At 32.3% G+C, this 14,172-nt stretch overlaps 1 protein-coding gene across 1 annotated transcript; it reads left to right on the forward strand.

The window, feature by feature from the left end:
- The first annotated feature begins 261 nt into the window (after window positions 1-261).
- Window positions 262-2,763, forward strand: LOC120091290 (uncharacterized). Its single transcript, XM_039049257.2, has 2 exons — window positions 262-1,174; window positions 2,358-2,763. The coding sequence occupies exons 1-2, from the start codon at window positions 574-576 to the stop codon at window positions 2,522-2,524; spliced, it is 768 nt and encodes a 255-aa protein (XP_038905185.1). The 5' UTR covers window positions 262-573; the 3' UTR covers window positions 2,525-2,763.
- The last annotated feature ends 11,409 nt before the right edge of the window (window positions 2,764-14,172 follow it).

Genomic DNA, 14,172 nt, shown 5'->3' on the forward strand with positions numbered 1-14,172 from the left:
TTTTTACTCTTTTCTTAAAAATATTTTAATTTTTTGTATGTGATTAGAGTGGGATGCATAAAAATAAGTGTTTCTCATTATTTATCTTTTAAAAACTTATAAATTCATTAGGCAAGAAGTTGAAAAATCTCACCAATATGAGACAACAAGAATTAAAATTTTTTAGAACACGTTTTTAAAATTCAAGAATATGTTATAAACACCTTATTTAAAAATCGATAATTTTCAAACATAACTCAGTGAACAAGGCATCCATTAACATTATAAATGTCGATGGTTCAATCCTTTAACCTACCATTGTCAAATTGAAGAGTCTTTACAAACTCAAGGACTAAATTGATAATTTAACCCTAAACTATAGGAAGTATACAAACTTAACCCCTAAGTCAAGATGATCTCCCAAAAGAAAATTCTCAATTTACTTCTCCCTCAAAAGAACCAATTAAAGAAAGAAAAAGAAAGAAAGCCCATCCACATCAATCTATATTATATAGCTCCCTAAATCTTGCTTTGGCTTCAAGAATTTTAACTAAAACTCTCTTTTGTTTCATTCCCTTCACCTCTCTCTCCACCATGGAAATCTCAATCTTCTCCATCTTCTTCTTCTTCTTCTTCCTCATCTCTCCCATTTCCATTAAAGCCCAATTTCCTTCTTCAAAAACTCATTGCAACCATGGCTGTCCCAAAATCCAATTTCCTTTTGATTTCAACATTTCTTGCTCATCAAACACTACAAGAATTCACTTCAAAACCTATGATTCTCTTTCGATCAAATCCATTTCCTATGATCAAAAAAGACTTGATCTTGTTGACCTCAACCGTTGCGTCCACGCTGCTTTCCTCAAACTAAACCTCGACCTCACCCCGTTTCGATACTTCTATGTCGTTAAAGATTACTGGTACCTTAACTGCACGACGAGATTGGTATCGACATCTTCAACGCCGATACCATGCCTGAGTCGAGACGGGGAGTACTATGTCTATGCTGTGAGGCCACCATTAATGGGAAGTACACCAAGATCTTGCAAGGAAATCAAGAGAGTAAAGATCCCATTTGAGTATAGTCCTTATCTTGATGATGGTTCTTTTGGACTTTCCTTAACTTGGGGTTTTGATGATCACACTAAAACAAAGTCCCAAATAAGGTGTTTCTTTAAAGCAACAAATTTTCAAGGTAACATTACATTCTTTCCTTCTTTTGGTCACTAAGGAAAAAGAAAAAGTTAAAAAGAATCTTTTATTTTCTTCTTTTCTTTTATGTTCATTGACTAGTTATGACCATTCACTCAATCAACTTTTTATCATCTCATGAGCTTTCTTTTTGTGTAGCTCTCAAATAAATATATATAATATATATCAAACTTAGTTTTATATTATTGTCGAGTGGTTTGAGATTTCAAAACCATTATTCTATTTTAGATTAATATTATTTTTTAGTCCCTGAAGTTTACTTTTAACTACATGACCTTCGTTAAAATGTATAAATGTGTGTGTAAATTTACTAACATGCGTGTGATTGAAAATTACTTGGATAGATTGAACAAGTATTAAGTATGTAGATATAATGAAACAAAAAGTTTTTTAGATTATCCATTTTAAAAGAGTGTGTTCTTTTCCCTCTTAGCACTTTTTCTTTCTTTTAAGGAATGAAGTCATTACAACTAACCCACAAAAGAATGATCTCCAACTCCACAGATACTATATAAAGTATTTCTTGAAAACCCCTTTAATAATATAAAATTGACAAATAGTACCCAGAGAATAATTTAAATAAACTTAAGGACCATTCTATAAATTTTTTTTTTTTTTTTTTTTTTTAATGTCCTAGATAAGAACTGACTTTGAAATGGTCAAAGTCATGTTTGGAAAATTATAAATGCAAGACTGAATATATAATGGGTTAGCTTTCTTTAAAGTTTAATAATTAAAGAAAATGATGATCGAACCATAGATTAATTAAAAAAAACTTGTTTTTTCATAGATATTTTCAGTCAATATGTTGAATTATTGGAGCCTTGATGTTGATATTCCTACTATGCCACAGTGTCACTAAATTAGAAAAACATGGAACTTTCTTTTAGATTAATAATTTAAATATCCGATGAATGTTTGGCTTGGCTTGAACTTTTAAATAAACTTAGAATTGTTGTCCTAAGTTTTGTATAACCTATGTTTGAATTTATATAGAAATAAAGTATTGAAAACTAAATTTATGATTTTTAAAGGTTGTATTACAAAATTATTTTCAAGTCTTTAACACAAATATAATACTTTATATTGACCGTGACTTTGATCCATAGAATATTGATAACACTAATGGGAAAAAAAATTAACAATTTTTTTTTCCTTTTCTGCAGTGGTTGGCATTAGCTTGCTTGTGGCCATGGTGGCAATATTATCAATGGTGATGATGAAAATATATCACTCAAAAAATAAAAAATATTCAAAGGAAGAAGCTGAGAAAAAGATGTTTGAACATTCATATGAACCACTAAAAACTGGTTCGGATGAGCCCTTAGTTTGAGCCAATTTTGCAATTTTTTTTTTTTTTTGTTAAAATACTATTTTGGTCTCTATACTTTAGAGCTTGTTTTATTTTAGTTCTTATACAAGGTTCAAATTTAGTCCTCGTACATTCAATAAATCTTAAAATAGTCCTTACTAGTTACTATGTTAATTTTATTATTAGTACATAATTCTTGTATGATATACTTGTAATGACTTTTACTTGAGATATATATTAACTTTTAAAGTATTGCTCAACTTTAGAGTTAATTTCAATTATACAATTTAAAGTTCTAAAAGTTTCATTCACTCTGACTTTCAAACTTGTCTTAAAATAAGCCTAGGTTAAGTTTTCGGTTAGGGATTCATGATCAAATTTGACGAAAATGTGATTGTAATTATAAGAATGGAACGGTGTGATAGTTGTTATTAACACGAAAGCCTACGACGTCATGTTAATAAACATAAATACAAAAACTATCATGTATTCATATTGCTCACTTCTTACAATGGGAAATTCTTGGAGGAAAACCATCGTAATGTGACAAGCAGTTCTGCTAAGTTGGTCATGTAGATTTTTTTAATTCATGTTCAATAAAAAAACATTTACATTGGGGCAACCTCACTGAATAATATTATACTTATTGGGAAGAAAACTTTTATCTTTAGAGCCATGTTTGAAAAAATCCCACACTTCTATCATATGAATAAAAAGAAAATAGTTGAAAACTTTTTAAAAATCAGATGAATAGGAAATACGATAATTTACATTAATAATAATAATAATAAATAAATAAATAAAAACTCAAAATCTGGAGAACAACCCAGGCCCACAAAAAAAAATACATTATAAAAAGTTATTACAATCACATAAAATTTTCTCACAAAAAATATTATAAGCATGACCCTAAGAGCCGTGTTTGGCCCATTGAGTTGTGAACTCCACTCCTTGCTTGACCAAGGAGTTGGTGGATTTCACTACTAAAAAATATCGATTTTATATCTTATCAACTTGAGTATGGGTTCACAACTCCCTAGACTTCATAACTCTATAGAATACCAACAAAAAAAAAGGTTAAGTACACCTAAAGTACTAACTTGAAACTCATCATTTTCTTAAACGTTCTGCCATAGATTACTACTCTTTTAGTAATTAGTCAAAAATCTTACAACCTTTGTCCGTTAAGATATTTGAGGAATTTCACAACTCCTATAACTATTGTCAACTCATAAAACTACTATATTTATTGGTGGAGACAATAATGACAATGACTAGGTGCAACATAGGTAGCATGTAATCACATAGATCCCATTTTTCTACTACTTAAAATAAAATAAAATTAATACAATTTTTATTGATGTAGACTATTGCATCCAAGTTTTTTTCTTACAAGAAATATAATTGCTACATCTATTATCTCACCAATCATCATGATTCTTAACTCATAAAATTATAACTTACTCCTAGAATAGAACAAAACTCAAAGTATAATTAAGAGCAATAAGTTTAAAAAATGCACTCAAATGTAACCTAATTCAAATCTCAAGCGATCAAAATTGTAATTTTCCTTTACTATTTTTAAATATGATACAACATTATAAAGTTCGATCCGACCTGTGATTTATCCTAGCAATTTTCACTTGAATTGAAGCTTGTGAATTATAGTGAGTGAGTGCAACGCACGTCAACTTTTTCAACTCCACACTCATTTTCTTAATCTTCAAATCTGAATTTTCTTAATATTCAACTTCAAACAAGACTTCTTAATCCAAATCCTCCCCAATTTTCAAAACCCATGAAGTTACAGAATCAATCCAGAGAGCAATAATGGAGTTCAACGAATCAATCAAATATAACCATCACTTCAAAGAGCAGAGATTAAAATTCGAAGGACTCACCGAAACTCACAAAGGCATATTGTCGAACACCTTCTCCGCAAGCACCAGCACCGAATCGGAACACGGATTGATCATACCAGTTCCTCCGCCACAGATCAATGACAAACATCACGAGGATCACGAACCTGAGATCCTCTGCTGTGGATGCAATCGGCCGATGATGTTGATCGGAGTTGAGAACTCGACTCTGTGCTACATTTGCAAGGCGGCGCCATCGACGTACGTGTGTGCGCCATGTTCGAGCGGATTTATTAACTTTTTTGATAGAGGATGTGCGGAACTGCCGAGAGAGATTGATTATCCGTATCACCACCATTCTCTGAGGCTGAGATATCGTAGAAACTGTAACTGCTCCGCCTGTCTCCGGCGATCCGGTGGCTTCAATTTTGGATGTGAGCAATGCAAGTTCGTTGTCGATGTTAAGTGTGCTCTCAGAGAAGACAAGGCCAAAACATCTGTGTAATGTATTGTATTTACGTAATTTCAAGGTTTAAAATTTCTAGAAAAATTACAATGGAAAAAAATGAATTTTCTTTTTCTTTTCTTTTTTTTCACAATATATGGGTTGGATGAATCAAATCTCATCCGTTTATTTTGGCAAAAAAACAAAAGAAGGTTAAGGACATATAAGGGTAGATAATTAGAAAATAGGCCGAGATATGTGTCTTAACAAGTAGTCGAGATATGATTTTGAAATTTTTGTATGGATAATTCAATTCTGTAGGAGTTAAATGTAGAATAACCCAATTCTAACAATCAATGAAAACTAGCCTCCTACAGTTGACATCATATAACACTCTATCATCCGAAACTCCTCACGAAAAAAATGTTTATAAAATAGTAAGAGCCCTAACGCAATGTTCATTTCGATCGCAAATTTTGAGTTTTTTAACATTACACGTGTTTGTTCTTTAGGGATCTGTAAAGAATGAAATTCTTCAAAATTGTGATAGAATTTCACTATAAGATTCCGGAAGGACATCAATGATACCGATTGGATGTTGTTGAAATGAATATCACATTAAGGCTTTGAATATTTCGCGATAGGAGGAAAATCCCTAACACGATAGTACTGTAGAAAATTAATTTTCACTAATTTTTTAAGATTTTGATCATTTTACATTAGTGCCTCATGAATTAGGCAAGTTCAGTACAAAATTGTGCTTGATCCATATGTAAAATTGCCAATTAAATTCAGTTAATTAGTTATATCAAAAATCATAAATTTCAACGAACAACACATTGTAGGTGTGTTCAAAACAGAGGAGCAAAATATTGAAGGAACCCAACCCACATGGATTAAGTAAATTAATTCAAAATATTCTAGTTTGATTCAACTCGAGCCAAACCGATCAAGCCCTAAATATAAACACATCACCACCCCTCTTGCTTTCTTATTTGTTTCTAAGTGTATTAGGTTTAATATGGACGCATGTGAACATGGAAGCCTTTTAATTAATTATTAGTACTTTTTTTTTTTTTTGGAGATGACCGAAATGTCTGTCACAGTTAAAAATGTATGATTGCATCAGATTGTTTTATGATTAACATCTGATTGTCATCTGGTTACCATCTGAATGTGAATGATACCGATTGTTATCTGATTATTGTTTTATTACTATATGATTGTCATCTATTTTGACATTTTCTATTCTTATAATATGTCGAAATAGAATCATCACGACTGCTTATATTTAATTGTCATTTGATTGTCTTCTAATTTTTTACACATAGTAGTTTCTATTATTGTAAGCTAATTGGCTTCTGATTATCTTTTGATTTTCATATGATTACTTTCTATTCTTTGATACATAGTTAGTAGTTTCTGATATTGCTCAATTGATTGTCTTCTGGTTGTCATCTGATTACCTTCTATTTTTTTTGTCAATTAGTTTCTAAAGTCTTCTGATTGCCTTTTGTTTACCTTTTTTCCCACATAGTTAATAGTTTTTTATATTGTCATTTGATTACCTTATGATTGTCATTTGGTTATCTTTTACTTTTTTGTCACATAGTTAGAGTAGTTTATGATGTGTCATCTCATTGCAATCTCATTATCATCTCATAACATTCTAGATTTTATCAATTAGTTAGTAGTTTTTTATTGCCTTCTATTTTTTGTCATATAATTAGTAGTTTTTTTATATTTCTTTTGAGTGTCACCTGATTACCTTGTATTCTTTCTCACATAGTTAATAGTTTTTGATAATGTCATCTGATTGTCATTTAATTACCTTCTATATTTTTCAGAAGTTGTTAAATTATAAATTTGTTTAGTTATATTTATTAAATTGTAAATTTTTTATATGGTTATATTTGTTCCTTGTTTTATTATGGTGAAATAAATGCTAAATAAATAAGGTAAATTCAAAATTTCTTCATTAAATTCAAATATTAAAAACAAACAATAGGGTACCCATAAATCATAAATGATAATAAATAAGTCTGAAAACAAATCTTAATAGTAAGTTTCAAACATCAAAACTGAAAGTTGAAAAAAAACATGAAAAAAATATAAATATCATGAATAGAAGCATAAAACTGGTCCCAGTGGCTCGATCACGAATTCCGCTTGTTAATTGTCGGTGCATCTCTACCCTTACCTAAAACAACAACATGAGAAATGATGAGTATAAAATACTCAGTAAGTAACCTCACTACTAGGGTCAGGCTAGGCATCTATGTTCTCTAGATATCTACCTCTGGTGGAACATATAAACGACTCTAGTCCTCATGGGACACATACATACATGAAAAATTGATTTATATCCTACTGTAGTTAAGTATACCCACTATCTCTAATAAGTCCCATAGGACCCACAACCTCTGGTGAATCCTGAAGGAAACTAAACCTCTGGTGAATCCTGAAGGAAACACAATCTCTAGTGAATCCCGAAGGAAACACAACCCCTAGTGAATCCCAAAGGAAACACAACCCCTGGTGAATCTCGAAGGAAACACAATCTCTGGTGAATCCCGAAGGAAACACAACCCCTGGTGAATCCCGAAGGAAACACAACCCCTAGTGAATCTCGAAGGAAACACAATCTCTAGTGAATCCCAAAGGAAACACAACATCTAATGGGCATCTAACTAATCAGTAAGGACACTATCACAGTCTCAACATCACACGTATCACAACATGGTTCTATAACATACATATACACCTCAACATCATGGCTCTACAACATACATATATGCCTCAATATCCTCATATCAAATACAACCCCATGGAATCAAGTATCATCTCATGCTAGCATGCAAGTATCTATGTGCACAAATAAATCTTTCAAATCCTCATAAGAGAATATACATCGATCATACTATACTCTCCGTCAATCATACTATCGTTCTATCATAATATTCATCTAACATGCTAGCATATATCTAGTGTCTGGCCCGTGGGCAGTTCCAGTAGTAAGATTACTTACCTCGATACTAGATTCAGATATCGATCCAATCAATAGTCTTTAATAATCAATCTTTAAATTCAATTCCCCAACGAAGCCTAAGCAACAACCACTCTCAAGATTTCAATCTCCAAAATCTTCCTTGCTTCCAACTTTTAATCCCTTTCTCCCTTAAAATTTTCAATTCACAAAGAATTTAACTTAGCTCCTTCCACAATGAAATTAATTCTTGACATTAATTTCAAATTAAATGTGTGTGACATAATCTCCTTCCAAAATGAAATTAATTCTTGACATTAATTTCAAACTAAATTTGTGCGACATAATCTCTTCCAAAATGAAATTAATTCTTGACATTAATTTCAAACTAAATTTGTGTGACATAACCCCCTTCCAAAATGAAATTAATTTTTGACATTAATTTCAAATTAAATTTAATTAAATTTGTGTGACATTAAAAGTCCAATTTTCATAATTTCCCTCCAATTAAACCATTAAATTGAAACACCCCTTCCTTCCAAAATGAAATTAATTCTTAACATTAATTTCAAATTTAATTTGTGTGACATTAAAAGTCCAATTTTCATAACTTCCATCCGGTTAAACCATTAGATTGAAACACCCATTTCTTAACAATTAAATCATAATAATTACATTTTGAATTTTCAAAATTCAAAAAATGTCCTCTAATACTATAAAATATTGAAATTACATTAAGAACAAAATTCGGGGTGTTACATTCTTCCCTCCTTAAAGAACTTTTGTCCTCGAAAGTTTATTTCTGAAAGGCTCTGGGTACTAGGTCCTCATCTCATCCTCTCGTTCCCAAGTGGCCTCCTCGAACTGGTGATTCTGCCACAAAATATTTACAAGTGTTATTTTCCTATTGCATAACATTTTCATCTCTCTAGCGAGAATCTGCACAGGCCTCTCTTCATAACTCAAGTTGTCATTCAACCACAATGGCTCAAAGTCAACTACATGGGATGGATTTGTTACATACTTTCTCAGCATCGAAACATGGAAGACATTATGAATTGAAGAAAGTGATGGAGGCAATGCCAATCGGTAAGCTATGGGACCAATTCGCTCCAAGACCTTGAAAGGTCCAATGAACCTTGGGCTTAGCTTCCCTTTCCTTCCAAACCTCAGAACACCCTTCCTAGGTGCCACCTTTAAGAATACTTTATCACCAGTCTCAAATTTCAAGTCCTTACGTCTCACGTTGGCATAGTTTTTTTGTCTGCTCTGAACTGTTTGCATACAAGCCATATTCTTCTGTATTGCCTAATTCGTGGCTTGACTAGCTTAGGTCCTAACAATTTCCTCTCTTCTACCTCATCCCAACACATAGAAGACCTACAACTCTTCCCATAGAGGGCTTCAAACGGCGACATACCAATGGTAGCCGGATAACTGTTATTATGCGAATTCCATCAAATGCAGGTGAAAGTCACAACTCCCTGAAAACTCTAATGCACAAGTGCACAACATATCCTCCAATGTCTGGTTCAAACGTTCTTTCTGACCATCAGTTTGTGGGTGAAAAATTGTACTAAAATCCAATCGAGTACCCAATGCAAACTGGAGATTCTTCCAACAACTAGATGTAAAACGAGGGTCAATGTTTGACATAGCTGAAACTAGTATCAAAAGAGGGGTGACAACCCCTTCCATATGTAACTATGAAACTTAAGATGCTGAAAACCAACAATACTTTAACACGTTCAAGTTGAGAACTATGAAAACTTTCGTGAGCTTAGGAAAGTCACATCCGCTAAAAACATATATCTAAGCTTACCATTCTGTCACAGGAAAAACTTCATATATGTAGTGGAGAAAATTGGTCATACTAATAAAACAACTTTTAACCTTATACTTGAATACGTGGCCCGTGAAGGAATTTATTTATACTAACATCAATTGCACTACTTAACAAAAAAAAAAAAAAAAAAAAAAAAAAAAAAAAAAAAAAAAAAAAAAAAGATAACACTAATCCTTAATGAATTCTTATCTAGACAATTTTATTCTTTGGCTTAAACATTTAAATACCTTTATTCCAAAATTGTAACTCTACATAATTTGATCAACCTTTAAGATCCCTGAACTAAGGTATATATTTGTTTGTTTCTAACAAAATTTCCATGACATAAACTAGTACCAAGTGACCTCATAATTTTATTTTATTTCTCCTTTTGTAGGTCGTACCCTAAGAAGCACGGACACAAATATGGATACATGATACGGATACGATACGATACGACGATACGTTAATTTCTAAAAAACTAAGATACGGATACGTTGAAGATACGTATTGTATATCTATATATATAGATATATATAATTTCTAATTAATTGCTATAATACATATTTTAAGTTAGATTAGAATAGATTCAAGAAGAGAGTGAAAACTTGAAAAAAAATCTAGTAACGTCGAGTGATTGTTGAGTGACTAGAGTAGACAGCAGGAAAAAAGTAGAAGATAAAGATTGAATAATGAAGTTGAGGATGAAGGAGGTGTGAATCATGATTTAAATAGTAAAAGAGAAGGGAAGAATGAAGATTTAATTATGTTTTGGTTTTTTTAAAGTTTTTCATGTTTTATCATTTTTAATTTATTTTGTTTTGGATTGTTCAATTTAAGTGGATTTTTATGTTTGGAAGTAATTTTAAAATGGCTGAAATCACTTTTGTCATTTTCAAAATCACCATAAAACATGTTTAATTCTTCAAAACTAATTTTGATGATATGAAAATTGCATTTAAAGTGTAAAATTGACAATTAAATTAATTTTGAGTAATTAAAATTTGTTTTCGAGTCATTTTAAAAATGAAAAAAAAGTGACTTTTGATGATTTTAAAATCACTCCTAAACATGCACGGAAAGTCTAAAATAAAATGGGTTGTAGGTTGGGGTTTTTAAATAGTTGGGCTTAAATTTGAAACAAAAAATTGATTCACGTATCCCCTTTATGTATCTGGAAGCAGATACGCGTATCTAAAAATTTAAAATAAAATAAAAAAAATTAGATACTTCAAATCACGTATTAGACATGTATCTGCCACGTATCTGGTCATATCCGTATCTGATACCGATTCTCTACACAATTAGAAGTATATGTGCTTCCTAGGTCTTACCTGAGTAATCCACTTATAATAACTTCTAACGAGTCACTAACCTAGCATTAGAATATAACTAGTGCATTTAGGCTAAACAAATATTTTAATGCACAATTACCATAAAACTTTTAATTGATAAGACATACCTGGCGATGACGAGGAATTCGTTCATGGGCTATAGGAACAATATATACTTACATAGTAAGTCAGGCTCTGATACCAAGAACCTAAAACATGGGCTCTGATACCAACGGTAACGACTCGACCCCCTAAAACTCAAGTTAGGCCATTACTAAATACATGCATGCATGGACCATAAAACGACACCCTTTTATGGTGAAATAAATGTTAAATAAATAAGGTAAATTCATAAGTCCTTCATTAAATTCAAATATTAAAAACAAATAATAGGCCCATAAATAATAAATGATAATAAATAAGTCTAAAAATATATCTTAATAGTAAGTTTCAAACATCAAAACTGAAAGTTGAAAAAAAAACATGAAAAAAAATATAAATATCATGAGTAGAAGCATAAAACTGGTCCCAGTGGCTCGATCACAAATTCCGCTTGTTAATTTTCAATGCATCTCTACCCTTACCTAAAACAACAACATGAGAAATGATGAATATAAAATACTCAATAACTACTGGGGTTAGGCTAGGCATCTATGTCCTCTAGATGCCTACCTATGGTGTAACATATAAACTGTTCTAGTCCTCATGGGACACATACATACATGAAAAACTAATTTCTATCCTACTGTAGTTAAGTATCCCCACTATCTCTGGTAAGTCCCATGAGACCCACAACCTCTGGTGAATCTCGAAGGACCCACAACCTCTAGTGAATCTCGAAGGAAACACAACCTCTGGTGAATCCTGAAGAAAACACAACCTCTAGTGAAAGTCGAAGAAAACACAACCTCTGGTGAATCCCGAAGGAAACACAACCTCTGGTGAATCTCGAAGGGAACACAACCCCTGGTGAATTCCGAAAGAAACACAACCTCTGGTGAATCCCGATGGAAACACAATCTCTGGTGAATTCCGAAGGAAACACAACATCTAGTGGACATCTAACTAATCAGTAAGGACATTATCACAGTCTCAACATCACACGTATCACAACATGGTTCTATAACATATATATACACCTCAATATCATGGCTCTACAACATACATATATGCTTCAATATCCTCATATCAAATACAACCCCATGGAATCAAGTATCATCTCAGCTAGCATGCAAGTATCTACGTGCACAAATACATCTTTCAGATCCTCATACAAGAATATACATCGGTCATACTACACTATCCGTCTATCATACTATCGTTTTGTCATAATATTCATCTATCATGCTAGCATATATCTAGTGTCTGGCCCGTGGGCAGTTCTAGTAGTAAGATTACTTACCTCGATACTAGATTCAGATATCGATCCAATCAACAGTTTTCAATAATCAATCTTTAAATTCAATTCCCCAACGAAGCCTAAGCAACAACCACTCTTAAGATTTCAATCTCCAAAATCTTCCTTGTTTCCAACTTTTAATCCCTTTCTCCCTTAAAATTTTCAATTCACAAAGAATTTAACTTAGCTCCTTCCACAATGAAATTAATTCTTGACATTAATTTCAAATTAAATTTGTGTGACATAATCTCCTTCCAAAATGAAATTAATTCTTGACATTAATTTCAAACTAAATTTGTGCGACATAACCCCATCCAAAATGAAATTAATTCTTGACATTAATTTCAAACTAAATTTGTGTGACATAACCCCCTTCCAAAATGAAATTAATTTTTGACATTAATTTCAAATTAACTTTTTGTGACATAATCCCCTTCCAAAATGAAATTAATTCTTGACATTAATTTCAAATTAAATTTTTGTGACATAATCTCCTTCCAAAATGAAATTAATTCTTGACATTAATTTTAAATTAAATTTTTGTGATACTAAAAGTCCAATTTCCATAATTTCCCTCCGATTAAACCATTAAATTGAAATACCTCTTCCTTCCAAAATGAAATTAATTCTTGACATTAATTTCAAATTTAATTTTTGTGACATTAAAAGTCTAATTTCCATGACTTCCCTTCGATTAAAAACACCCCTTTTTTAGCAATTAAATCACAATAATTACATTTTAAATTTCTAAAATTCCAAAAATGCCCTCTAATACTAAAAAATATTGAAATTACATTAAGAATAAAACTCGGGGTGTTACAGTTTAGTTAAGATTTAGCTAGCTATTTTAGGTTTCTTGTATAGCTATTTATACTCTTGTATTTCAACTTTTAATCAATGGAAAATACACACAAAAGTTAACATGGTATCAAAACCCTACTGCCTTCCCCGTCTGTGAATCTGACCCACCTTCAGACCCAGTGCACCTACGTCACTGCTTTGCACCTCCGTCTCATCGTCACCGTCTGTGAATCTGTTTTGTAGTCGTTACACCGTCACCACTGTGCACCTCATGTCGCTTCAGATCCGTGAATCTGGTCCACTTTAGATCCGACAGAGCTGATCGCTTTAGGTCTGTGAAACTCACCAGCCGTCGGCACCTCCGTCTGATTCATATCCAAAAACGGTTCCCAGATCCGTCCAACGAAAGAAGATCTCCTGAAATCAGTCTATTCTGTTTCGTTCCATTTTGTTCGTTCAGATCCAAAAATCAGTCTGTTCCGTTCCGTTCTGTTCAATTTCAGTCGTTCAGATCCAGAAATCATTCCATTCCGTGATACACCTCAGATCTAAAGAAGAGCCATGTAGCCGAGTGAGCCGAGTTGAGCCAAATGAGCTGATCAAGACTAGTCTGCATGTTTCTATCTAATCTATCGGTTTCTGTGATCTGCCTGTTTCTGTCTAATCTATTTGTTTCTGTTTCTCTTTATTATTGTAATGGAAAAAATGGCATATTTCGTCCGATCAGTACTATATTTGATGGCACTGACTACATTACTTGAGCCTCTCAAATGAAGAGCTTCTTGATTGGTTGTAAGTTGTGGCGAGTTGTCACCGGTGATGTCACTAAACCCGTCAAAAGAATACTGAAGAAGATGACAAGTTTGTGGAAAAACTAGAGAACTGGAATAGCAAGAAACATCAAATAATTACCTGGTTGGGTAACATTTCCATCTTGACTATCCACACCCAGTTTGATGCATTTGATACAGCTAAAGCTCCAAACTGTTGGTCTTGCTCACTATTATCAACTTCATATTA

This window comes from Benincasa hispida, chromosome 11 (assembly GCF_027475165.1).
Source record: "Benincasa hispida cultivar pf3 chromosome 11, pf3_genome.v1.1, whole genome shotgun sequence".
NCBI classification, from domain to species: domain Eukaryota; kingdom Viridiplantae; phylum Streptophyta; class Magnoliopsida; order Cucurbitales; family Cucurbitaceae; genus Benincasa; species Benincasa hispida.

Coding starts and splice junctions, on each gene's coding strand:
- LOC120091290 (XM_039049257.2), top strand. CDS start 574: ATGGAAATCTCAATCTTCTCCATCTTCTTCTTCTTCTTCTTCCTCATC. Junction 1,175..2,357: donor TAAAGCAACAAATTTTCAAG/GTAACATTACAT, acceptor CCTTTTCTGCAG/TGGTTGGCATTAGCTTGCTT.